Source organism: Mobula hypostoma, chromosome 3 (genome assembly GCF_963921235.1).
Source record: "Mobula hypostoma chromosome 3, sMobHyp1.1, whole genome shotgun sequence".
NCBI classification, from domain to species: Eukaryota; Metazoa; Chordata; class Chondrichthyes; order Myliobatiformes; family Myliobatidae; genus Mobula; species Mobula hypostoma.
Window position 1 is genome coordinate 47775812 of NC_086099.1, and position 25412 is coordinate 47801223.

At 39.1% G+C, this 25412-nt stretch overlaps 2 protein-coding genes across 7 annotated transcripts in view; one reads left to right on the forward strand and one right to left on the reverse strand.

Moving 5' to 3' along the window:
- Window positions 1-8149, forward strand: part of kif2a (kinesin family member 2a) — a 127019-nt gene extending 118870 nt beyond the window's left edge. Inside the window, exons 20-21 of one of the 2 annotated variants that reach the window (XM_063042986.1) lie at window positions 111-246; window positions 6199-8149. In XM_063042986.1, coding sequence (XP_062899056.1) covers window positions 111-246; window positions 6199-6284 — 222 coding nt within the window. In that variant the 3' untranslated portion in view covers window positions 6285-8149. The remainder of the gene's footprint in view (window positions 1-110; window positions 247-6198) is intronic. The other variant, XM_063042987.1, reaches the window with a different exon arrangement.
- Window positions 8150-8795: 646 nt separating this feature from the next.
- Window positions 8796-25412, reverse strand: part of dimt1l (DIM1 dimethyladenosine transferase 1-like (S. cerevisiae)) — a 36205-nt gene continuing 19588 nt past the window's right edge. For 4 of the 5 annotated variants that reach the window (XM_063042989.1, XM_063042990.1, XM_063042991.1 and 1 more), the window contains 7 exons: window positions 23760-23809; window positions 18989-19112; window positions 18128-18220; window positions 12744-12808; window positions 12446-12509; window positions 11988-12094; window positions 8796-10599 (listed from right to left, as the gene is read on the reverse strand). In XM_063042989.1, the coding sequence (XP_062899059.1) occupies window positions 10557-10599; window positions 11988-12094; window positions 12446-12509; window positions 12744-12808; window positions 18128-18220; window positions 18989-19112; window positions 23760-23809 (546 nt within the window). In that variant the 3' untranslated portion in view covers window positions 8796-10556. The remainder of the gene's footprint in view (window positions 10600-11987; window positions 12095-12445; window positions 12510-12743; window positions 12809-18127; window positions 18221-18988; window positions 19113-23759; window positions 23810-25412) is intronic. The other variant, XM_063042988.1, reaches the window with a different exon arrangement.

Consider the following 25412-nt stretch of genomic DNA (forward strand, 5'->3'; position numbering starts at 1 on the left):
TACATTTATATTTTGTTGGCACAACAGTGAGGGTCAAAAGGCCCATACTGTACTGAGCTATGTTCTATTTCACATTGGTGCTTTATACATGGGATTTTGTTTATCCACAGGAGTCAATTCGATGGCTGGAGGATGAAAAAGCACTTTTGGAGATGACTGAAGAGGTGGATTATGATGTGGATGCATACTCCACACAGTTAGAGTCAATTTTAGATCAGAAGATTGAAATTCTTACTGAACTGAGGGGTAGGTTTACACCAAGTTTACACCACATTCAATCAGCATACACAAATAGGTCACATGAAGTGGCAGTTTTCTTAAGAACTATAATCTGAAGTTAAAAAGAAAATAAATTCAATGTGATTGTAGCATTCTGCTTGGAACAAGTAGAAGATGGGGGTTGATGTTTTGGAAAACATGATCTCACTGACTGCATGATAGGGAATACCTTCTAGTAAAATATAAGGAAGTACATCAAAAGAATAATGACAGTTTAAAGAAATAACCGCTTAAAAGGAATGATGAGAAGTATAAAATTTTGGCATTACTATAAAGCAGGTCAAACAAATTCTGACCTCTCATCTGGTGTGAACAGAAGGATTGGGCTCCTTTCCAAGTATCAAACTACTCTCCTTTTTTCCACATCCTAAAGTAACATCACATTGATCATATCTTCCATCAAAGAGAAAATTGTTTTTATGTTAAAAGTCTAAAGCTATTAAAATGAATATTAATGACAAAAGCAACACACATCAAAGTTGCTGGTGAACGCAGCAGGCCAGGCAGCATCTCTGGGAAGAGGTACAGTCGACGTTTCAGGCCGAGACCCTTCGTCAGGACAATTTCCAACAGAAGGTTAAGCTGCTGTTGCTTTATATTTTTGTCTGGATTAGAAACATGGAAAACTTACAGGCCCTTCGGCCCAAAATGCTGTGCTGAACATGTACTTTAGAAATAACCTAGGGTTACCCATAGCCCTCTATTCTTCTAAGCTCCATGTACCTACCCAGGGGTCTCTTAAAAAAACCCTAGTGTACCTGTCTCCACCACCGTTGCCGGCAGCCCATTTCACACACTCACCACTCTGCATTTTAAAAAAACTTACCCCGCTACTGCCAAAGACCATAAAACTGTGCCCTCTCGTGATAGCCATTTCAGGCCTGGGAAAAAGCCTCTGACTATCCACATGATCAATGCCTCTCATCATCTTATACAACTCTATCAGTTCACCTCTCATCCTCCATCGCTCCAAGGAGAAAAGGCCAAGTGCACTTAACTTATTTTCATAAGGCATGCTCCCAATCCGGGCAGCATTCTTGTAAATCTCCTCTGCACCCTTTCTATAGTTTCCACATACTTCCTGTATTGAGGTGACCAGAACTGAGCACAGTACTCCCAAGTGGAGTCTGACCAGGGTTTTGTATAGCTGTAACATTACCTCTCTGCTCTTGAATTCAGTCCCATGGTTGATGAAGGCCAATACACCGTATGCCTTCTTAACCACAGAGTCAACCTGCGCAGCAGCTTTGAGTGTCCTCTGGACTCAGATCCCAAGATCCCTCTGATCCTCCACACTGCCAAGAGTCTTACCATTAATACTATATTCTGCCATCATATTTGACCTACCAAAATGAACCACCTCACACTTATCTGGGTTGAATTCCATCTGCCACTTCTTAGCCCAGTTTTGCACCCTATTGATGTCCAGCTGTAACCTCTGACAGCCCTCCAGACTATCCACAACACTCCCAACCTTTGCCATCAGCAAACTTACTAACCCATCCCTCCACTTCCTCATCCAGATCATTTATAAAAATCACAAAAAGAAAGGGTCCCAGAACAGATCCCTGAGGCACACCAATGATCACCAACCTCCATGCAGAATATGACCCATCTACAACCACTCTTTGCCTTCTGTGAGCAAGCCAATTCTAGATCCACAAAGCAAGGTCCCCCTTGAATCCCATGCTTCCTTACCTTCTCAATAAGCCTTGCATGGGGGGTGGGGGGGGTACCTTATCAAATGCCTTGCTGAAATCCATATACACTACATCTACTGCTCTACTTTCATCAGTGTGTTTAGTCACATTCTCAAAAAATTCATTTAGGCTCAGAATGCACAACCTGCCTTTGATAAGCCATGCTGACTATTCCTAATTCCAAATGTTCATAAATCCTGCCTGTCGGGATCTTCTCCAAAAACTTACCAACCACTGAAGTCTCAGTGGTCTATAATTTAGATTAGATTATGAGGACACACAGTCCTCTTTTATTGTCGTTTAGTAATGCATGCATTAAGAAATGATACAATATTCCTCCAGTGCGTTATCACAGAAAACACAGGACAGACCAAGACTGAAAAACTAACAAAAACCACATATTATAACATACAGTTACAACAGTGCAACAATACCATAACTTCATGAAGAACAGGCCATTGCACAGTAAAAAAGTTCAAAGTCTCTTGAAAGTCCCACATCTCACACAGACAGGAGAAGGAAGAAAACGCTCCCTGCCATGCCTGACCACAGTCCGACTCTGATTCGTCCGAAAACTTCGAGCTCTGATCAGCCCCCTGACACCGAGTACTGAGCACCATCTCTGCCGAACGCTTCGACCTCAGCCTCAGTCGCCAGCAGCAGGCAAAGCCTGGGATTTTGGAGCCTTCCTTCCGGAGATTCTTGATCGCACAGTAGCAGCGGCAGCGAACTAGGCATTTCAGAAATTTCTCCAGATGTTCCTCTGCTTCTCACATCTGTCTCCATCAAATCAAAATTGTGCTTGGCATCCTACTTACAAATATGATATCATTTTCACCGGAGAGCTGCGTGCGCTGTGTCTCGCTGCCATCTTCTCTTCCTGCCTTTGGGCTATTTCCTGGGCTATCTCTATTCCCTTTCTTGGATAAGGGAACAACATCTGCAACCCTCCAATCCTCTGGAACCTCTCCTGTCCCCATTGATGATGCAAAGATCATTGTCAGAGGCTCAGCAATCTCCTCCCTTGCCTCTCACAGTAGCCTGGGGTATATCTTGTCCAGTCCTGGTGACTTATCCAACTTGATTTAATGTCTATATGTTCAAGCTTTTCAGGCCGCTGTAAGTCATCCCTACAGTTGCCAAGATCCTTTTCCGTAGTAAATATTGAAGCAAAGTATTCATTTAAGTACCTCCGCTATCTCCTCCAGTTCCATACACACTTTTCCACCGTCACACTTGATTGGTCCTATTCTCTCGCGTCTTATCCTCTTGCTCTTCACATACTTGTAGAATGCCTTGGGGGTTTTCCTTAATCCTGCTCACCAAGGCCTTCTCATGGCCTGTTCTGGCTGTCCTAATTTCATTCTTAAACTCCTTCCTGCTAGCCTTATAGTTTTCTACATCTCTATCATTACATAGTTTTTTGAAACTTTCGGAAGCTTTTCTTCTTGACTAGATTGACAACGGCCTTTGTACACCACGGTTCCTGTACCCTCCTATCCTTTCCGTCTCACTGGAACATATATGCATGCGGAACACCACACAAATATCCCCTGAATATTTGTCGCATATCTGCCATATATTTCACAATTTATGCTTCCAAGTTCCTGCCTGATAGCTTCATATTTCCCCTTACTCCAATTAAACACTTCCCTAACTTGTCTGTTCCTATCCCTCTCCAATGCTATGGTAAAGGAGATAGAGTTGTGAGGGGTCACAGTTTGAGGATAGAGGGGAAGCCTTTTAGGACCGAGGTTAGGAAAAACTTCTTCACACAGAGAGTGGTGAATCTGTGGAATTCTCTGCCACAGCAAACTGTTGAGGCCAGTTCATTAGCTATGTTTAAAAGGAAGTTAGATATGGCCCTTGTGGCTACAGGGGTCAGGGGGTATGGAGGGAAGGCTGGGTTCTGAGTTGGATGATCAGCCATGATCATAATAAATGGCGGTGCAGGCTCGAAGGGCCGAATGGCCTACTCCTGCACCTATTTTCTATGTTTCTATGTTTCTATTATATCCAAAATGCTCTCCCACTGAGAGACTTGACATCTGACCGGGTTAATTTCCCAATACCAGATCAATTACAGCCTCTCCTCTTGTAGGCTATATCTATTCCTTGAAGCAAAGGATGATAAGAGGTGACATGATTGCAGGATATATAATTATGAGAGGAATAGTTTGGGTAGATGGCCATTGTCTGGTTCCCATGTTAGCGATACTAACACTAGAGGGCATTAAGTTTAAGCTAAGAAGATTTAAAAGGGAACAGAAGGGTAATTTTTTTTTTTGCACAGATAGTAGTTGGTACCTGCAATGATCAGCCAGATGTGTTGGAGGAGGCAGGAAAAGTAACATTTAAGAAGGATTTTGACAGGTACAGTAAGGCATAAGGGGATACAGAACTAATGTAGGATTGTGGGATTAGTACGTTTAAGGATGATGGTCAGCACAGATGTGGGTGGTTGGGCCTATTTACTATGTAACTGTATGATTACAGAGATAAGATCTCAGCATTCTAGGTTGTATTTACAGGAAAACTAGTAAATTATTAAGAGGGGAAGGAAAGGACTTAATGATTGAGTAATATCATTTCATTAATGAGAGTGGTATCGGATGTGAGCAAGCATTGGAAATCTTATGAGTAGTTATGTAACAGAAAATTATTTATCCCTGTGGTTGAGGAGCATAGTCTGCTGCTAGTAACTGTAGGGAGGATCAATAAATACAAATATTAGAGTAAGAAAGGTAGTTGTATTGATAATAATTTTAGCTTTCACTTAAATTAGGATAAGAAGGCTAACTCATGTCAGTGAGAGACTGAATTTCTTGAATATTTAAAAGGCAGGTACATCACATCAGAATTGGGTGTAATTGCCATTATTAATCACTAACTGCAAATGCCAATCTAATGGGAACCATAAAGGGCAGGTTTAAGAAATCTACAGAGTAAGAATTGTCTGTTATATTATTTTGCCATTAAGATAAATCCTGACTGATCCCATGCCTCAAATTCATTTTCCTGACTGTGTATGTAGCTTCTCCACTTAACTCAAAGGCAGGCTTTTAGGCAAATTCATTAATGTGCACTGCTAAAATGGAGAATTGAGGAGGTTTTCAACACTTTGCATGAAGAAAATGTTTTATAAAAAATCTGCCTTAAATGACCAGCCCCAAACTCTGAACCATTCATCCCCACTCTCCAGCTGGAGTTAGGAGCTTCTCAGCAAGGAATGCTTTGAGGGGTTGGTCGTGAAGCATATGAATTCTTGCCTGGGTGACTTGGATCTGCTCCAATTTGCCTACCATCACAACAGGTCAATAGCAGATGCCATTTCATTGGCTGTCTACTCAGCTCTGGAACATCTGGAAGATATATATATGAGGATGCTCTTCATTGACTACAGCTCAGCATTTAGGCCCAGGTTCTGCAGCTCCTCAATCAAGAGTTGTGGGAATGATGGTATTAAAATGCTGAGCTATAGTCGAACAGCATCCTGACATAAATGTTTGTGTTGTCCAGGTGGTCTAAAGCCATGTGGAGAGCCATTGAGATTGTGTCTGCCGTTGAGCTATTGTGGCGATAGGAGAATTGCAATGGGTCCAGGTACTTGCTGAGGCGGGAGTTCAGTCTAGTCATAACCAACCTCTCAAAGCATTTCGTCAGTGTTGATGTGAATGCTACAGGGTGATAGTCATTAAGGCAGCCCACATTATTCTTCTTGGGCACTGGTATAATTGTTGCCTTTTTGAAGCAAATAGGAACTTCTGCTCGTAGCAGTAAGAGGTTGAAAATGTCCTTGAGAAATCCTGCTAGTTGGTTGGCACAAGTTTTCAGATCCTTACCAGGTACTCCATCGGGACGCTTGTTGCAATTTTTAAGTCTTTGCTTAATGTAAGTACAGTGTGATGGAGAATTTCTACCACATTTCGTTAATGGGATTACTCATTAATCCTGAAGTTTATATTATTGCTGTTCAGAATTATAAATTATAAAGAGTTATGTCTGTTATACATTGTATAACATGCAACACATTAGTTAATTTGTTTTATGAATGTAGATTTTGTATACTTTATCCAATAAACTGGAGGAAACATTTAATTTAAATTAAATTAAATTTAATTAGTAATAAACTGAACTAATTTTCCACTGATATCCACCATGACCAATAATGCAATTTATTTTATTGGCGTATGGTTGACTTGTATCTTCTGTCTTTCAGATAAAGTAAAAGTCTTCCGTACCACTCTTCAGGAGGAAGAACAAGCTAGTAAGCAGATCAATCCTAAGCGGCCAAGAGCTATTTAAGTTTCAGACAGATTCAGAGGATTAACTGATTCTCAAAATCTTTATCGCATAAACTTCCCTACTAATTTTGAGCTGTGGTCACCAAAAGCCAATCACTGGAATGCTAAGAACTTTTGGAACTACATCAATTGAAACTTTCTATCATTTTACTTGAATTTTTGTTTTCTGAACACACTCCCATGGTATTACTACTAAACAAATGCTTCTAATCCAACAGCACAAGTTCACAGGATTAGGACATTTCTGAAGTACTTTGAAAAAACTTTTTGGCTTTAGCAAGAAGCTTTGGTCAGAAAATCTTTGCCAACTTTTTTTTAAAATGTGTCAAACAACTGTGGAAAGTCTACATTTAGATACTCAGTATTTTTTATTTTATTTTTTAAATTGACGTGGCTACATTTTGTTACCATAGCTGGCTGTGCTGTTTGTGTGTTTGCATGTACGCACAAACAATTTGTGATGTGAAGTAATTTCCATTAGAGCAGACTGAGCTTGCCCTGTTTTTTTTTTGTGCCTTCTTAGAGGCTAAGTCCCCAAAATCAGCAGATGATCTAACGATACACACCTCTTACTTCAATAAAACTTTTTTGTTTTGTGTAAATTAATTTATTGTACTCGTCTTTTTTATTGTTTTTGAGCCATCTTTTGTCACATACGTTTCTATTATTTCACAAGATATGTGCCATATCATCAACTGATTTAAAATGACATTTGGTTCCAAAATGTATAACGGTATAGAAGTATAGATTGACATTCCACATATTTACTTTATCAATGAAGTCTTTAAGTAGCTTTTTTTTTTGAAAAAGTGCTCACTTTTTAAAAAATTGCTGTAATGTGTTTCACAACATCTTGATTTAACAAGTAAGAATGTTAAAAATAAAGTAAAATGAACTTTTGGGAGCAATTGCACTTGAAACATCAGTACATGCACCAGATGGTTGTTATCTAAAGTAAATAGGATTCAATTAAAAAGTTTCAGTATAATTTTCAAGATTTCAATGTGAGCTTTTACTATTTTTCCTATGTAAAGGGAAAGTACATATTTAAATGGTAGTGATTATTGTATTAAAAAAAATTTGGTTTGGAGCAGTGATGAAAAGGCAGAGCTTGTGAATTACAGAATGGAACCGTATACTGTGATGTCTCACTGTTCAGATGAGTACAGAAGACTCGAGATGGTTTAAGGAAAACTTAGTTATGCTGACGTTCATTTAAGTTTATATGAAATCAGTTAAGTACCAAATTTTTCAAGGTTTCATTTTAAACGGTTATAGCCATTACTACAGTGATGTCAATTGAAGATCAAGTTCATATCCACTAAAGATAGACATTAAAGTCTGATCATTTTTGAGTTTACTTCCTGCAAATATCAGAAAAAATGTTGCTGAATGTGAAATATTTTAATGCAGCATTCTTCCACTTAATGTAAAATGTGTATTTAATGTCTTGTCTGGAATTCCACCTAATTCATACCACATTGTGGTTTGATTTGGAAATAGAATGACTATAACATTTGGAGGGTTTTGATAGAATATTGTTGTTATTATAAACTAACTGGAACTTGTGAACACTCAAAGAAGTACATTAACATTAGTTTTTAATCTTCCCTTGAGTAATCACCCAATTAATCAACATCAATTGAAAACCCTGTTCTTGGCATTTCACTTCATCCCAATGTGATATCATCATGATTTTTATTTTAAAAAATTGTTAGAGAATCTTGGAATAGTGAGGGCTTGTGCATCAGATTTACATTTAAGTACATTTTGTGATGTTTTGCTCTTGATAAGTTTCTAAATAGCCTTTTTTGTAAAATGCCAAACAAAATTAAAGGAAGCTAAAAATGGATGCATGGGTTTCATAATAGTTTTTGGTGTTTTAGATTGTACAACATTTTGTGCCTTTAACTGTTGTAGCAATAGTACAATGAATTTTCCTTATTTTTCATTGTGTAACTTTAATATGCAATTGGTCATCAATATTGCTGATGTAGACTGGATTGGGAAAACAAATGTATTTTCTTTCTTGTACATTCATGCCTCTTGTCACATTGTATTCCTGAGCTGCCATTATTCCTGCTGGAGACAAACTGTCTATTTCATGGCATCAAATGAAAATTGCCATAGATACGTAAATTTTAATCAGAAAGATATCCAGCAGATCAAAAACAAACAATTGCCTGTTAAATATTGCAGTAGACAATTTTAAGAACACTATAGAGAAAAAAATACAAAATACTGGCAATAGTCTGAGAGCAGGAAAGAGAAATAGTTAACATTTTAAATTTAAAGGCAATTCATCAGAATTGGGGAAGAGCAAAAAAAAAAGTCTACAGAGGGGTTGGCAGAGAGCTGGATAAGGCAACAACTGTTGATGAAATCAACTGTGATAACCTATGTGCAATTAAACAAACTAGAAATGCTCAGGTTGGACTATGATGATAGAGAAAATAATTGTAGTTAATAGTGCAGATGTTTGATTTGTAATTGGAATGGTCAGTTAAGATACAGAGAAAGCAGGTTTAAATTTTTTTTTATTTCATATCTCCCAATTCTATCAAATTTCATCAATTACACAAGTACACATTGACAGTTTAAGCAGCAGATCTAAATTTAAAAACTTGTTGAAATTTAGGACTCACCAGTTGGCTTTTCACACACAATAACAATTGTCGTGTAGGAGGAAAATAATTTGAGGATGGGAGAATACTACTTTTGCGTGTTGAGTTACAATGAACTGGCTTAGTTGAACCTATCAATTTGTGCTTACCATCACCATGTTGTATATATTAGTGCTTCAATAATTGAATATGGTAGAATCAAAAGTAATTTTCAAAGATGTCATTGGGCAGTGAACATGCCAGCAAACAAGTCATCTCTATGTAACAATCATTTTTTTACAGATGCCCACAAGATAATTTTGAACCCAAATTGGAAAATACACCATCAAATCACTCTATACAGACTAAACCCCCACAGAAGTATAAAAATGGCATCAAAACCATGTAAGAGGGGAAAGGGAGGACAAGAAAGAAAACTAGTTCTGCCATTTGATAGGAATGAATGTATATATTTGAATTTATTATAAAAGCTCTTTATGTAGGGTCTGTCCACAAGTCAGCCACTCTTAACCTAAGAATGGCCTGTACTTTTTAACCACAAATGCATGTTCCTATCTTTACTATTTACAGGTATCTAATTTCACAACAACACCATAGTTATTCATAGATTAATTAACTTTGAAAGGAAATAAAAGTTGTTCAAGGCTTTAATTTTATTTTCAACTAAATTTTAAGTTTTCTAAAATTCTCTAGTTTTGGCACATCCTTGGAAGTCCACAAATCCACTTGAGATGTACTACAAATCTGGCTCTCAATCTTTTCTATTATGCCCTTGTCCCTATCATGGTGTAATACGATTTTAGCTGTAGCCAAACTAATGCCCCATGCAGGTTCAGCAAAACTTTTTGTGTTACAAAGTACCTGGTGCCTTAATTAAAGCATCTTGTTGCGCAGTCTTAACATCTGTGTATAAGATATCAGGCCTGTTTCTTGGTTTTCCACTTCTCAGAATTCCTTCTTAGACCATACCAAGTATTAAACATTTGCGAATGGAGTTCAATGCTCAGAACGTTTGTTGACCTGGCCAATCTAGTAATATATTCCTACAAGGCTATAGCTTCTCAAATGGGTGATTTTTGCATTAATTTTTATCGTTACTGCATTAATTTGTTTGGGATTTCCAATATTCTGTCGTTTCTTACTGCTTTCATTGGTCAAATTATATCCCTGCAGGTTAAGGGCCAATTACTTAGTTACTCTTCCATAACTACATTAAGTCCATTGATCATTAACTTGTCTGCTATACCAAGTTGCCCAGCTTTATTCCTTAACCCAACTCTAGAACTGCATTCTTGGATTTGAAAGAAATATGACTGCTGAAAGAAATAGGGACTGCTTCAGCTAGTTAGGGAAGAAAACCACAAGAAATGAGTTTGTTTTACTTAAGTTTTGAATACACAATATGACAAGCTACTATAAAGTACATACAAATATACAAATTTAAAATTAGCATATGTTCCATGTTAGAATATCTGAATAATATTATCTTTATTTTCACAACTGAGCATACCTGTGCAAACTTGCATTAAGTTGCAGTAATGTACAAAGGAAGTTTCAGGTTTAATTTAATCTAAAACTCCCAATACTGTAACAAAAATAGAAACTATCTAGCAAACTTAAAATCGACAGTCAAGTTGCAGAAAATGCTGTCATGAGAAGTGGATTCCATGCGAATTGAAACCATGGAGCAAACTGCAGAAGCAAACAGAAACATTACCTGAGTGGAATGAAATTGTTTCCCTACATTTCTCTCTCTTGGAGAGTATTTTATGTAAATTTTAAGTACTGTACAAGAAATGGGAATTTTTAGAAAACAAATTTACTGCTATCAATAGTGGTAAATAGAAAATGCAGATCTTTCTAAATATTAAAACTGAAGAATTACAAATTCAGAACTGAATTTACACATTAAAACTATAAGAATGTACAAAATGCAGTTGATAATATTCTATTAAAGCATAACCACAAAAGTTTACAGAACCTCCAAACCGACAGAAGAAAATACAAAACATGGGTTTGGTTCCCATGCTGTCATCTTCCAAAATTCTGCAACACAATTAAAAAATTCTTCCAAATACAGTGGATTGCAGTTAACTGGGACTCATTAGGACCAGTGCATTTTTGGCCCAATTAAGCAGCTACTGCAATAAGCCACAGTTTCATGGAAATAGTTTTTAAAAAAGTATTAAAAGACAAACTGAGTAACAAATTATGTATTTAAATACAGAACAAATTAGAACACTATCAATAGTACTACAATACTATAAAACTATTAGTTCCTTGTAGTCATCAACAGAGGAACTCATCCAGTCTACACAATGAACAAAAAATTAAGTATTGCATGGAACTGCTGCTGCTAAGTTAACAAATTTTACGTCACATGCCAGTGATAATAAACATGACTGCGATAGTTAGTGCAGAAAATGGACTGCCTTCATACAATGCTATCGAAGATTGCATTCTCCAAATCTTCATTTTCATTGTAACATTCTAGAAGATTGTTGATACAGTACCTTCAAAATATTCTTAGATGCTAACTTGAAGTAATGACATTATTTCATTTTCACTCCCAGCCATTTCTGGCATCTCCAAGCCTGAATGCCTGAAATCGCAGTGAGCAAAACAGCTTGGAATGGCTTACTGCTTATTTCTCACCAGCTATCTGCTTTTTGAACACAAACACACACAAATGACACTTAAAAACTTTGCTATACGCATGGTGGTGTGTCTTAACAACCCCACAAGTGCATGTGAGTGACGTTACTTAGACCTGTTTGGCAAGTCTGCCCCAATTAAGCAGCATAATGTTCCAAATAAACAAAGCGAATCCTGGCAATTTTCTCAATCAGTTTTTGTTCTTTAAGAGTTGCCCCAAATAAGCAGCTCCCCTAATTAACTAAACCCCAATTAACGAGAATCCACTGTATTCCATACCAATGGGCAGCTGTTACTCATTTACTCAGATACCTCAAATAATTGTACATTATTTGGGCTGAGAAAGAAGGCAAAATTGCTATGAATGAAGAGGACAAAGCCCATGCACATTTATAAACATGCCAAATTTAGTAATTTCTCGTTACCTCATGAAGTCATCTACGTCCATTGTTCGAGCACGTTTTTCACTGCATTCAGTTTCTTCTAGGATTTTCTGGATTTTTTCAGCAATATTAAAGTTTTCTGGAATTTCCTACAGCAAACAGTAATCTGAACAATGAGTGTATTCAATATCTAAAGCTTTAAATGTTGGGATTAATTTGTACATAAAAACCTTCAAAATAATGTTCATTTTCAAGATGAATTTTTATTTTTGTTAATAGTGATTCTTGACATGCACACACAATAATTGCGTTGGTTTTGTCCATACTAAAACTTGTAGAACAGAATTGGACAAATAATAGCCTATAGAATTAACTATTATATGAATAGAGATTTTGTAACTGGTCACATTAGTTAAAAAGTCTTAAAATTATTTTATAACATTAATTAACTATATTATGGCAATTGTATACCAAAACCAAAATACAACTTTTATACTTACAATATTATGCAAAGAACAGTGTATTCTGTAATTTTTTTCCAGCAACTGTTCAACTGCACTGGATCTATGAGTAAACACAGATGAATTTTAACAGACCAAGTTTCTTTGAAGCATCACATTGAATGTAGATCAATGCTTCAAATGAACAAGCAAGCAAGTACATTAACTAAAACTAAAAACACAGATTTTGAACAAAACAGCATTTTTATGAAATCTACTTGTACATTACTTTTATTACAACATATAAGCAAAGTGTTATTTTTCCCTTCAAAAGAAATTCAAATATCAAAATACTTACTTAAAAGCTGCAGCTAGAGTCTTGTTTTTTCTCACAAATGCTATCCTGACCAGACCATCCCATTCCTATTATTGAATAAAAGGAAGATTTACGAATTGGAAGATAATAACTTTTTCACAAGTAATCTTAGAATTATCAAAATTACTGGCTCAGATGAACCATACATCACTCATCTAAATGACAATACAATTTCATATGATGGAAGCCATAGAAAATATTGAGGTTTTGCATTAATAAACACCAGAAGATAAATAAGCTCCAAATGATAAATGCTGCAATTCAAGAGATAGTAGGGCTATGTTTAAGAACACTTTTCCCACCAATTGAATTCCCGATGATAACCAAACTGCGTGGAAAAGTCCCACCAATTATGAAGAAAACCAGAGTCATATCATAGTAACTGAGCAAAGGGCTAGCAAAACCAGGAAGCAGTCAAAACTTGAGCTAAATTTTTACAAGAACCTATTACAAATCCATCGTTACAGTTTCTGTTGCACTACTTACATTGTGGCAAGAAACTGATCCAGAGCTAATGAGCTAAAAAGCAAATTACTTAAATCAGTCTTGAAAAAAATTCACACAAATTTAAAAATTTATTTAGTCTGCCATTTTTCCTACATGTAACATTGACAGTGAATATTGGTATGCTTTGTAATAGCGGTATGGAACTGCTTTCCTCCGATCTGTAGTTCCAATACTGGGTTATTTTTGGCAATAAATCTTTTGCTGATTTTCCCCAACAGGAGGGCAAAAGCAATTTGTGTTGTCCTATCAACAATTTGATTAAACAGCCCAATCGCTCAAAATAACTTAAAAAAAAACAGGATTAAATAATGCAAACACGAGGATTAAATAATGGCCCAGATTTTGCTGGGAAATACATGACAATCGCGCACGTTCTTCACTACTCTGCAAGATTCAGGATTCCTCTGTGAATATGCAAGTTCTGACCTCTCAAGCCAATCTCTGACAGTGAAAGCCCATGCTCCACTGCAGTATCATCCAGAGAGTTCTGTGTACAGGATTCATGATCCTATTCATTTGAATAGGAAAATTAGGTCCACTTTTTAAAATATTGTTTTAATTACATTTTCAAGTGTTTTTAGTTGATTTAATATTTAGACGTTTAATAGTCATTTCATTTTTGATAATTGCATTTCTGATTGCAATCAGAAACAACAAAGAACTTGACAACTGACAAAACCTGAACCAGAACTTTTTTAGCTGTCGACACACTGAAGGCTCACACTCAGCGATTCAGGAACAGCTTCTTCCCCTCTGCCATCTGATTCCTAAATGGACATTAAATCTTTGGACACTACCTCACTTTAAAAAAAAAATACAGTATTTCTGTTTTTGCACTTTTTAAAAAATCTATTCAATATACATAATTGATTTACTTGTATTTTTTTTTCTCTGCTAGATTATGTATTGCACTGAACTGTTGTTGCTAAGTTAACAAACTTCACGTCACATGCTGATGATAATAAACCTGATTCTAATTCTGAAATGCTGGAGGAACTCAGCAGGCTAGGTAGCATCTATAGAAAAGAGGATAGTTGACGTTTTGGGCGGAAACCCTTCAGCAGGACTGCAGAAAAAAAGATGAGGAGTAGACTTAAAAGGTGGGGGGAGGGAAGGGAGAAACACAAGGTGATAGGTGAAACACATGGCCTCCTCTACTGTCATGATGAAGCCACACTCAGGTTGGAGGAAAAACACCTTGTATTCTGTCTAGGTAGCCTCCAACCTGATGGCATGGATATTGATTTCTTGAACTTCTGGTAATGCTCCCCCACCATTCCCTATCCCCCTTTCCCTCTCTCACCCTATCTCTTTGCCTGCCCATCTGGTGTTCCTCCTCCCTTTTGTTTCTTCCATGCCCTTCTGTCCTCTCCTATTCTCCCTCTTCCAGCCCTGTATCTCTTGCACCTATCAAATTCCCAGCTCTTTACTTCACATCCCCCCCCCCGCTCCCAGTTTCACCTATTCATCCCCTTTAGTACTTACCACCTCTTGTAACTATTCAGCCAGTAGGCTTTTTGGATATGTCTCTATTAGCTTTGCACAACATGAGGGAGCAAGATTTGCCCAATCCTCTGCTAAATTGCTCAAGCTGTGCCAGGTTAGTTGGGGAGCACTTGTGGACAGCAATTTTCTTCATCTGAAGCCACCCCATGGTTGCTCTGGCAGTGTGCTTTGGGTCATTGTCTTGTTGAAAGATAAACTTCCTCGACAGTTTAAACTAGCAGGTTTTTTATCCAGGATCTCTCAAGAGAATACTTAAGAAAGAAATCAGGAAGGCTAAAAGAAGGCATGAAGTTGCTCCAGCAGACAAGATGAAGGAGAATCCCAAGATATCCTACAGGTATGTTAAGAGCAAAAGGATTGCTAGTGACACAGATCCTCTGGAAGACTAGAATGGTAATCCATGTGTGCAGCCAAAACAGATGAGGGAGATCTTAAATTAATTCTTTGCATCTGTATTTGGGAGATGGATACTGAGTGCATAGAAGAGAGGCAAAGCAGAATCAACTTCATGGATTCTGTACAGATTACAGAGGAGGTGTTTGCTACCCTGAGGCAAATCAGGGTGGATAAATCCCCAGGGCCTGATGAGGTGTTCCCTCAGACTCTGGGAGGCAAGTGCAGAAACTGCCAGGACCCTAGGAGAGATATTTAAAACATTCTTAGCATCAGGAGAGGTACCAAAGGATTGGAGGATAACCAATGTTCCACAGTTTAAAAAAGGCTCCGAACAGAAACAAGGCCACTGAGTCTGACAGCAGTTGTGGGAAATTTATCGGAAGGGACAGAATATGTAAGTATTTGGGTAGGCATGGACAGATTAAGGATATTCATCATGCATGGTAGGTCATGTCTAATCAATCTTAAGAGATTTTTGAAGAAGTTACCAGTTAAGTGGATGAAGGCAAGGCAGTGGATGTTGTCTACATGGACTACAGTGAGACATTTAACAAGGTCCCACATGGGAGGCCGGTAAGAAGGTTCAGTCGCTCAGCATTCACGACGAGGTAGTAAACTGATTACACATTGGCTTTGTGGGAGAAGCCAGAGAGGTAGTAGATGGTTGTCTCTCTGACTGGAGGCCTGTGACTAGAGGAGTGCTCTAGGGATTGGTGCTAGGTTCTTTGTCGTTTGTCATCTATATCAATGATCTGGATGATAATGTGGTTAATTGGATCAGCAAATTTTCAGATGACACCAAAATTGGGGGTGTAGCGGACAGTGAGGAAGGCTATCATGGCTTGCAGAGAGATCTGCATCAGCTGAGAAGTCACAGATGGAATTTAATGCAGACAACTGGGAAATTTTGCACTTCGGTAGGACAAACCAGGGTAGGTCTTACACAGCAAACAGTAAGGCACTGAGGAGTGTGGTAGAGCAAAAGGGATCTGGGAATACAGATACACAATCAGTTGAAAGTGGTGTCACAGATAGATAGGGTCCTAAAGGAAGCTTTTGACACATTGGCCTTCATAATTCAATGTATTAAGTACAGAAGATGGGATGGTATGTTGGAGTTGTATCAGACGTTGGCGAGGCCTAATTTGGAGTATTGTCTGCAATTTTGGTCACCTACCTACAAGAAAGATGTAAACAAGGTTGAAAGAGTGCAGAGAAAATTTACAAGGATGTTGCCAGGTCTGGAGGACTTGAGTTATAAGGAAAGATTTAAGTTTAAGGGGAACATGAGGGAAAACTTCTTCACTCAACTCAGAGGGTCAGTAGGCAGTTTGAGGCAGGAGGAGAGAGAAGCAGTGTGCCTTGCGTGCGCAGCCCTTCGATGAAAATGATATCGTATTTGTTAAATTTGTGAACAATTCTGATTTGATGGAGATGGAGATGAAAGCACAGAGGAACATCTGGAAAAATTTCTGAAACGCTCGTTCGCTGCTGTTGTTACTGCGCGGTCAGGAATCTTTCGGAGGGAAGGCCTCAAAATCCCCGGCTTTGCCTGCTGTTGGCGACCGAGAAGGAGGTTGAATCGTTCGGATAGAGATGGCGCTCAGTACTTGGTATCAGAGAGCTGATCAGAGCTCGAAGTTTTCGGATGACTCAAAGTCGGACCGTGGTCAGGTATGGCAGGGAGAGTTTTTCTTCCTTCTCTCCGTCTGCGTGAGATGTGGGACGTTTGAGAGACTTTGAACTTTTAATGTGCTCATGGACTTCTTCATCAAGTTATGGTATTGTTGCACTGTTGTAACTATATGTTATAATTATGTGGTTTTGTTAGTTTTTTTTTCAGTCTTGGTCTGTCCTATGTTTTGTGATATCACACTGAAGGAAATATTTGTATCATTTCTTAATGCATGCATTACTAAATGACAATAAAAAGAGGACTGCGTATCTTCATAATCTAATTGATTTTGGCATGGACTAGATGGGCCAAAGGGGCTTCTTTCTGTGTGGTACTTCTCTATGACTCTTATCTTCCATCAATCCTGACCAGATTTCCAATCCCTCTTGCCAAAAAGCATCCCCATAACATGATGCTACCTCCACCATACTTTACAGTAGGGATGGTGTTAAATAGCTGATCCACACATACCATTTAGTGTTAAGGCCATAAATTTCCATTTAGTCTCATCTGACCACAAGACCTTCCGCATCTTTACACTATCTTCTAAGTGATATGTTGCACAGTCTTTACAGAGAAGGATACGCTTCTTTTAGCCAAGGCTTCTTCCTTGGCATTCTTCTGTAAATATACTTTCTGTGCAAGGGCTTACAGATTGTGGAGCCATGAACTTCATCTCTAGTTGCAGCCACTGACTTCTGCAGCTCACTCAAAGTGACTGTCGGCATCACTGCAGTCGCTCTTACAAATGCCATTTTTCTCCAGCAACTAAGTTTAGAAGGGTGGCCTAGACAGTGTGGCTGTGGTTTCCTATTTTAACACTTTTTTATGATGGACTGCATTGAACTCCATGTCTTTTTGTCTTCATTTTGGGTCTAGTCTATTGAAAATCTACCATGTTGTTGGACCTTACAGAGAGGGGTATTTATTCAGGTGATCTTCCAATTTCCTACATCAACAAATTAGGTGAGTTGGTACGGTAATATTGCACCTGAGGAAAGTTAGTGTAGTAATTAACAAAGGGGATCAATACCTTTTCAGCCCCTATTTTGGTTTTTAATTTTTAGTAAACTGTTGACAGGTTTTAGAATGTTTCTTTTGACTCAACATGATGCACAATGTTTTATAGATTAGTTCAAAAAATACTGCTTCAATGTATTTTAAATTTAGAAAATGATACAGTAAAATCTGAAAACAGTTGTGGGGGAAAAATACTTTTTCAAGGTACTGTATTAGTGGATCATTGAAATCCAACATGTAAAATATACGAATCAAATTTCACCTGGAAGTTAACTGGTGGCGGTGGATTCTTTGGTTCTATCCTAACCACACTTGATTCTACTTTAGGTGGAGGCTTGAAGTTGTTTTTTCCAACCTAGACAAAGAAAAAGTATATTAACTTGCAAGCAATTTTGTAGCTTTGTACAACTGAAGTATAACTCCCTAGGAACACACATCAAAGTTGCTGGTGAACACAGTAGGCCAGGCAGCATCTCTAGGAAGAGGTACAGTCGACGTTTCGGGCCAAGACCCTTCGTCAGGACTAGCTGCCTGGCCTGCTGCATTCACCAGCAACTTTGATGTGTGTTGCTTGAATTTCCAGCATCTGCAGAATTCCTCGTGTTTGCGTTTATAACTCCCTAGGATTCGCTTGGTGGCCCTGTTCTTCTGAACTAGTCTCAAAGTCTACTGCTGCTTCAAATACGTAAACACTTAATTTCGAAACTGTAGCACATTACTGAAGAATGGTAGAAATGCTGCACTTATGCGCTACTTTTGGAAGAGATGTTAATTAGAGGACCTCATCTGGCTCCAGTTGGAAATTCGCAGAGCTGTCAGCTGGTGCAAATACCCAAGTAAAACTTGATGTACAGTATAAAAAGAACACAAGCATAAAGAGAATGCAATTTACTGACAATACCAGGATACTGTACATCTCCACTGAAAACATCCAATCAGATGTCTGACAAGAAGCTGGATTAAAAACTAACCGCACAATTTACAAGAAAATATGGTAACAGTAATAGATAGGTGATGGAAGGGAAGCACAGTGCAATATAAAATATTGTCCTGATTTGGCATATTAGATGTATCCATATATCAAGTAACTAAAACACCTGAGTACAATAATTCTGATTGTAACCTTCATCAGATGATCAACACGTGCAAGTAGTTGTGTGTTGATTGAGAGCCTGCAGTATAGCTTATCTCCTGGATTTGCAACAAGTCGAAGAGCAAATTCACGTTGGAACATTAATACTGCACACCTGTAAATAGAAATGCATCAATTCACACACTTATATAAATAAAAACAAGACCTAGTTACCACTTCAATTACTGCAACACCTCCCTCTGCTCAGTTTTACTGGAAGGGGACATATCAAACTTGTCGTTTTTCAGCAGTTGCTAATTGTACAGAAGTCATGCACAGAAGCAATGTAGTACAGAGCACTGGCATTACCCCCCCGCCCCTCCTCCCTTTATCAAGCTCACCCTAAAACCTTCAACACAGCTTCAAAAATCTATTTGTATCTTTATGCTAACTGCTTTAGGGCAGATAATTTTTGCCCAAAATAGAAACAAAACGCTGTAAATTTTAAGCAGATCGGACTACAAGCATGGGAAGGGAGAGCTAATGTTTCAGGTTGAAGACCCTTCATCAGAACTGGGAGGGAAACGAAAGAAGTTTGTTAAACTGCAGGGTGGGGGGTGTCTCTGATGTTGATCTTGTCAATGAGTGAATGGTAACAGAAACTGAGACATAGGCAAATGAACAGAAATAAAAGAATGGAGAAAAAACAAAGGAGTGATAAAAAGCAGAGCGGGAAGACATACTTCACAGGTTAGACTGACATGTATGCCCTCCACTCCCAGAAGGAATACAAAATAGAAAGGGTGAGAAAGGACATACAGGCCGAGGCAATTATCATTTATAGGTGACTGATATAGATAAGGAAATATAATTACCGAAATTGTAGAAATCAGTATCAAATCCAGAAGGCTACAACATGTTCAAACAGAAAATACAGTATCTTTCTTAAAATTGCATTGAGCCTCTTTAATAGTATAGGAGATCAGACTGAGTGGGAGTAGGATGAGAAGTTAAAGTGACAGGCAATGGTAAATTCAGGGTCAAACCTACAGACTAAATACAGGAGTTCCAAAAAGCAATCGACTAAGTTGCATTTAGTTTTCCCCAATATAGGAGGCTACATTGTGAACACCAAATATACTCGATTGGAAGTGCAACAGAATCTCTACTTCACTTGGAAGTGACTGGTCAAAAAATAATTGTTACAGAAACAGCAACGAAAAATCCTTCTATATCGGTGTGCGATGGTATTCCTGAGTCTCCCCTTGGGATTTGCATGATTGACAGTAGTGAAAATCAAGAGGAAGCTATTGGCATGGTGAAGGAAGCCCTGAACACTGCAAAGGCCAATACCAAAATTGTTCTTTGGAATGTATGAACCAGGTACAACACAGGCAAGCTAGCACAAATAACCACAGAAATGTGTTGTTACAACTCACATATACTGGACATCAGTGAAAGCAGATGGACAGGGTCTGGCAGACTAAAGGCAGCAACTGGTGAACAGTTTTACACTCAGGAAGGGAAGATGGTCAGCATCATAATGGCATAGCTGTCATTTTGAAGAAAGGCATTGAGAGGTGCTTGGAGTGGAAACCAATCAACAGTAAGCTGATGAGGGACAGCTTGAAAGGGAAGCAGGTGAACATGACTGTGATTCAGTGCTCTGCTTCAATTAATGATAGTGACATTGAAGAAAAGGACATCTTCTACAAAGAACTGCAATCGGGAGGTAGAGTTAACATCACACTATGACACAATCATTGTCATGGGCATGCATTGATGTGAAGCGATGAATAACAATGGTGAAAGGCTGGTGGAATTCTGTGTCATGAACAATCTGGTCATAGGAGGGACCCTCTTTCCACCCTGTGAAATCCAAAAACCGACATGATGCTCACTCAATGGACACGACAAGAACCAGATTGACCATTTAATGACCAATGGTATGTGGAGGTGATTCTTGAAGGATGTAAAGGTGAAGAGAGGAACAGATACAGGAAGTGATCATCACCCTGTTGAAACAGTGATGAAACTCAAACTGAGAGATTCAAGTACAAGAAAAAAATCTAGGCCTTGCAAGACCTTGATGAGGATGTGTCAAAGACAGGATCGACACAACGTGGAAATGGAGTGCCTCAGTCTTCAAGGAGAGCAGTGAGGCTTGTCTAGGATACAGAGCTGGAAAGAACAAAGAATGGATACAGCAGGAAACATGGACAGCCTTAGAAGGACGGAAAATTAAAAAGGAAGTGTTAGATGCAAAGTCAACACAAATTAAGGTGAAACTTAAAATAGTATACACTGAAGCTAACAAGAAAGAGAAGAGACTTATAAGAAAGGATAAGAGAATCTACATGGAAGACCTTCCAGAGGAGGCCAAAGCAGCAGCCGATCAAGGTGATCAGAGAAATACATACAGAGTTCACAAATGGAATGCAGAAAGTTCCAGGCCAGTTTCAGCAGTCATGTGAGAGATAAGAATGGTCTGTTTTTGACAAGTGAGAAAGAGCAAGAACCTGATGAACAGAGTATTTCGGAGAATTACTGAGTGGACCAATATCAGAGGAAGACCTGACATACAAGAGGCAGCAGAGAACCTTGACATCATCATCACATCCACCCAAGAGACTGTTGCTGTGATTAAATCATAAAGCTCTAGCACATGGCAATATAAACACCGAACTGTTCAAACTGAACCGAAAGTTGCAGCAGCCATCCTGCACCACTGGGGATGGGGACAGTACCCTCGGACTGGACAGAGGGAGTTATTGTTAGGATCCCCAAAGGAGTGCCAAGTGATTGCAACAACTAGTGTGGCATCACACTTCTGTCAGTGCCCAGGAAGATTATCACCAAAGTCATTGTCCAATGGATTACAGATGCTATCATTGTGGCTTGAGCAAGCTGGTTTCAGGAGAAACAGAGGCTGTGTTGACCAGATCTGCATGCTACATAACATCATAGAACAGTGCACAGGGTGGCAGAGACAACTGTATCTGAGTTTCGTAGACCTTGAAAAGGCCTTTGTTAGCATCCACAGGGAGGGCCTCCGGGGAATTCTCAGATCATATGGGATCCCTTACGAAACTGTCCATCTTATTCAGAGTTTCTATGCTAATTTTACCTGCACAATTGGGGGATGCAATTTGAGCTTTGAAGTCAAGACAGGATTGAGGCAAGGCTGTGTGATGTCGACACTATTATTTAACCTGGTGATAGGGTTACGAGGCAAACAATAAAAGATAAACAGAGAGGCACTAGGTAGACTCCATTCCTACTTTAGAAGACAGTGACTTTGCAAAGGACCTCGCATTACTATCACATACACACCAGCACATGCAAGAGAAAAATCAGCACCTGTGTACCTTTGGTAGACAGGGTGGACTCAAGGGTCAGCCAGAGAGAGACTGAGACCATGACCCTCAATGTAGAGTCTCCTCCTCCTGGCAAGGCAGATGACATCGACTTACCCAGCTCTGGCAGATTCACCTATATGGGCAGCATCATTCGGCAAGATGGTGGGACCAATGATGACATGCAGTACAGACTCAGCAAAGCTGGAAGCGTCTTCAGATGAATGAACAGCATATGGGGATGAACCAGATACAGCATCCACAACTGTGTTCTGTCCACACTCTTGTACAGGTCAGAATGCTGGCGCACAAGTGACAGAGAGCAACCTTGCCAAGCTGTCATCATTCCACACCATCAGCCTCTGGAAGGTTCTCCATATTTTCTGGCCAAGAAAGATCTCCAACCATTCCCTACACCTTCAGTGTCATCGAGAGGACATGGCTACAATCATCATGAGGAAATACTGAAGGTGGGTTGGGCATGTGATGAGAAGAGAGGCCAACTCCATCGTCAAGACAGCACTTTACTGGACCTCTGAAGGGAGGAGGAAACGTGGGAGACCAAAAACAACTTGGGAGTTGTACCAGAGGCAGAAATGAGGACCTTGAATCACACCTGGGGTATAATAGAGAAGATAGCCAAGGACAGAGATGCCAGCAACTTAACAGGCAGTAACTAACTTCATTTGGAAGACTACCTGGTCATACTTGGTGGGAGGGGATGAGGAGAAAGGATGTGTAGGCATCACCTGCAGTTGCAAGGAAAATGCCGTAACAGGAGTGGTTGGTGGAAATGGAATAATGGACTGGGGAATGCCCAATGGAACAGCAAAATGCTGAAATACGAGAAGAGGTAACTGGTGGCGGAATCTCTTTGCAGGTGGTGGAAACTGCAGAACATCTATTGAATGGAGTAACAAGAACAGATTGAGACAATAGGTCTGCCAAGGTAGTCCTGCTTGTGCATTTTAGGTACCAGATAGATAGATAGGTAGAAAGAAACTGCTTGTGCAAGTTGGGGTCAGCATTAAAGAAACCAAATGCAGATTGATGACTGCTTTGTGGACAATCTCTGTATCTTTGTTCAGACCACAAGAGAAACCCAGATTTTTCTTTTGCCTGTCTGCCACTTTACCTCAGCATCCCATTCTGATAGATTAGCCTGTGGTCTCCTCAACGCTACAATCAAGCCCAATGCAAGCTTGAGGAATGCTATCTTGTTATCCATCTGGGCATGTTGCAGCCTTCTAGAGTCAATATTGAATTCTACAACTTTGGGTAACTTGATTTCTCTATCTGTATCAGTCACCGTGTCTGCATCAGTCATATTAGATTTCCAGCAATACCAGTATTCCCCCCCCCACCCCCCATTTTCACTTTGCAGTTTGTACTATTTTCCTTCACACCTCAAGTATCCTAATAATCCAGTATTTTCATTTTATAAAATAATGCTGAAAAGGGCGCACCTGAAGAATGGTCTGTGCAGCAGTAGTTTAAAAACAAATGGTGAGGAGATCTGTAAACGTTATAATAAATCAAGTTACAACTCATTTTTTGCAAAAACTAAATGCATTATTTCCTTTCAAAAATATACAAACTAGTCCAATAAAAACATTACTCTGATTAACTTTTCATAGCATAGCATCAAGTCAATGCACCTACTTCATTAGGAACACTTGCAAAGCAGCTCCTGCTGTATCTTTTCCTAATGAGAATGTTACTTAAGCCAAGTAAGATTACCTTGCTCAAAGCAACTTAACTACACCAATAAAAATGCTGAAAACATTTTGTCCTATAATTACAATTTAAAAAATGATTCATTTTAAGCAACAATCTCTGATTCTTTGTTTTAAAACTCTTCCATCAATTATAATATTTGTGCTTGTATTCCCAATCCCCTCAAAACACAGGAATGGTCTGAAACATCTCTGTGACTTGATACTTTTAAACATCTGTCAAATCATGTCACAATATTCCCTGGTGAGCTAAAAATAAGCTCAACCTTCCAATTCAGTACCAATCCTGTTACCGTTAAGGGAAGGAAAGCAATACCCAGTTAAACTACATTTATTTCAATGCACAAGGCTTAAAACCTCAGAGCATGGATTGGCTCTGAGAACTGAGATGTTATAGCCATGACAGAAATGTGCTCAAGAAATGGGCAGGATACAGATACTACAGTTGAAAGGTGAGACAGAGGTACAGATATATGATCGAGGATGATGCCCTTTTGATAAAGCGGATGTAAGAGTAGTGCTTACAGATGACATTCTTGGGAGATCACTCAGGGAAACCATAGATACAAGACAAGAAGGGTGCAACCTAGATACAAGACAAGAAGGGGTGGAATTTGTGAAATGTTGCTAGGAAAGTCAATATACAGAGGGCTGTACTTGGCATTACCTACTCAGGAAACGAGGCAGAGCAGGTAATTGAGGTGGAGTAGTTAGGGAGCCTTTGGCTCTAGTGACTATAATTCTATATAGGCATCCGTTAGTCTCGTGAGACCATGGACTTGCACCTTGGGAGGTTTCCAGGGCGCAGGCCTGGGCAAGGTTGTATGGAAGACCCGCAGTTGCCCATGCTGCAAGTCTCCCCTCTCCACACCACTGATGTTGTCCAAGAGAAGGGCACTAGGGCCAATACAGCTTGGCACCAGTGTCGTCACAGAGCAATGTGTGGTTAAGTGCCTTGCTCAAGGACACAACACGCTGCCTCAGCAGAGGCTCGAACTAGCAACCTTCAGATCACTAGACCAACGCCTTAACCACTTGGCCACGCACCTAAGATAGTTGCTCATAAGTCACTGGCAATGTTCCCAAAAACTGGAAGGTGTTCCATTGTTTAAGGGTAGCAAAAACAAACCAGGGAACTAAGACCAGTCAACCTGACTGCTGAAGTGGGGAAGTTACTGGAAGAAATTCTGAGGGACAGGATCCACCAGCATTTGGAGAGATAAGAGTTTCATTTGGAGTCAGAATGGCTTTGTGCATGGAAAGCCATGCCTGGTGACCATTTTTGTTTTTATTTCCCAAAGAGGTAATCAAAAGGTAGATGAGGATAAGGCAGTGGATGTTGTATACTTAGACTTTAGCAATGCCTTTGACAAAGTCTTGCAT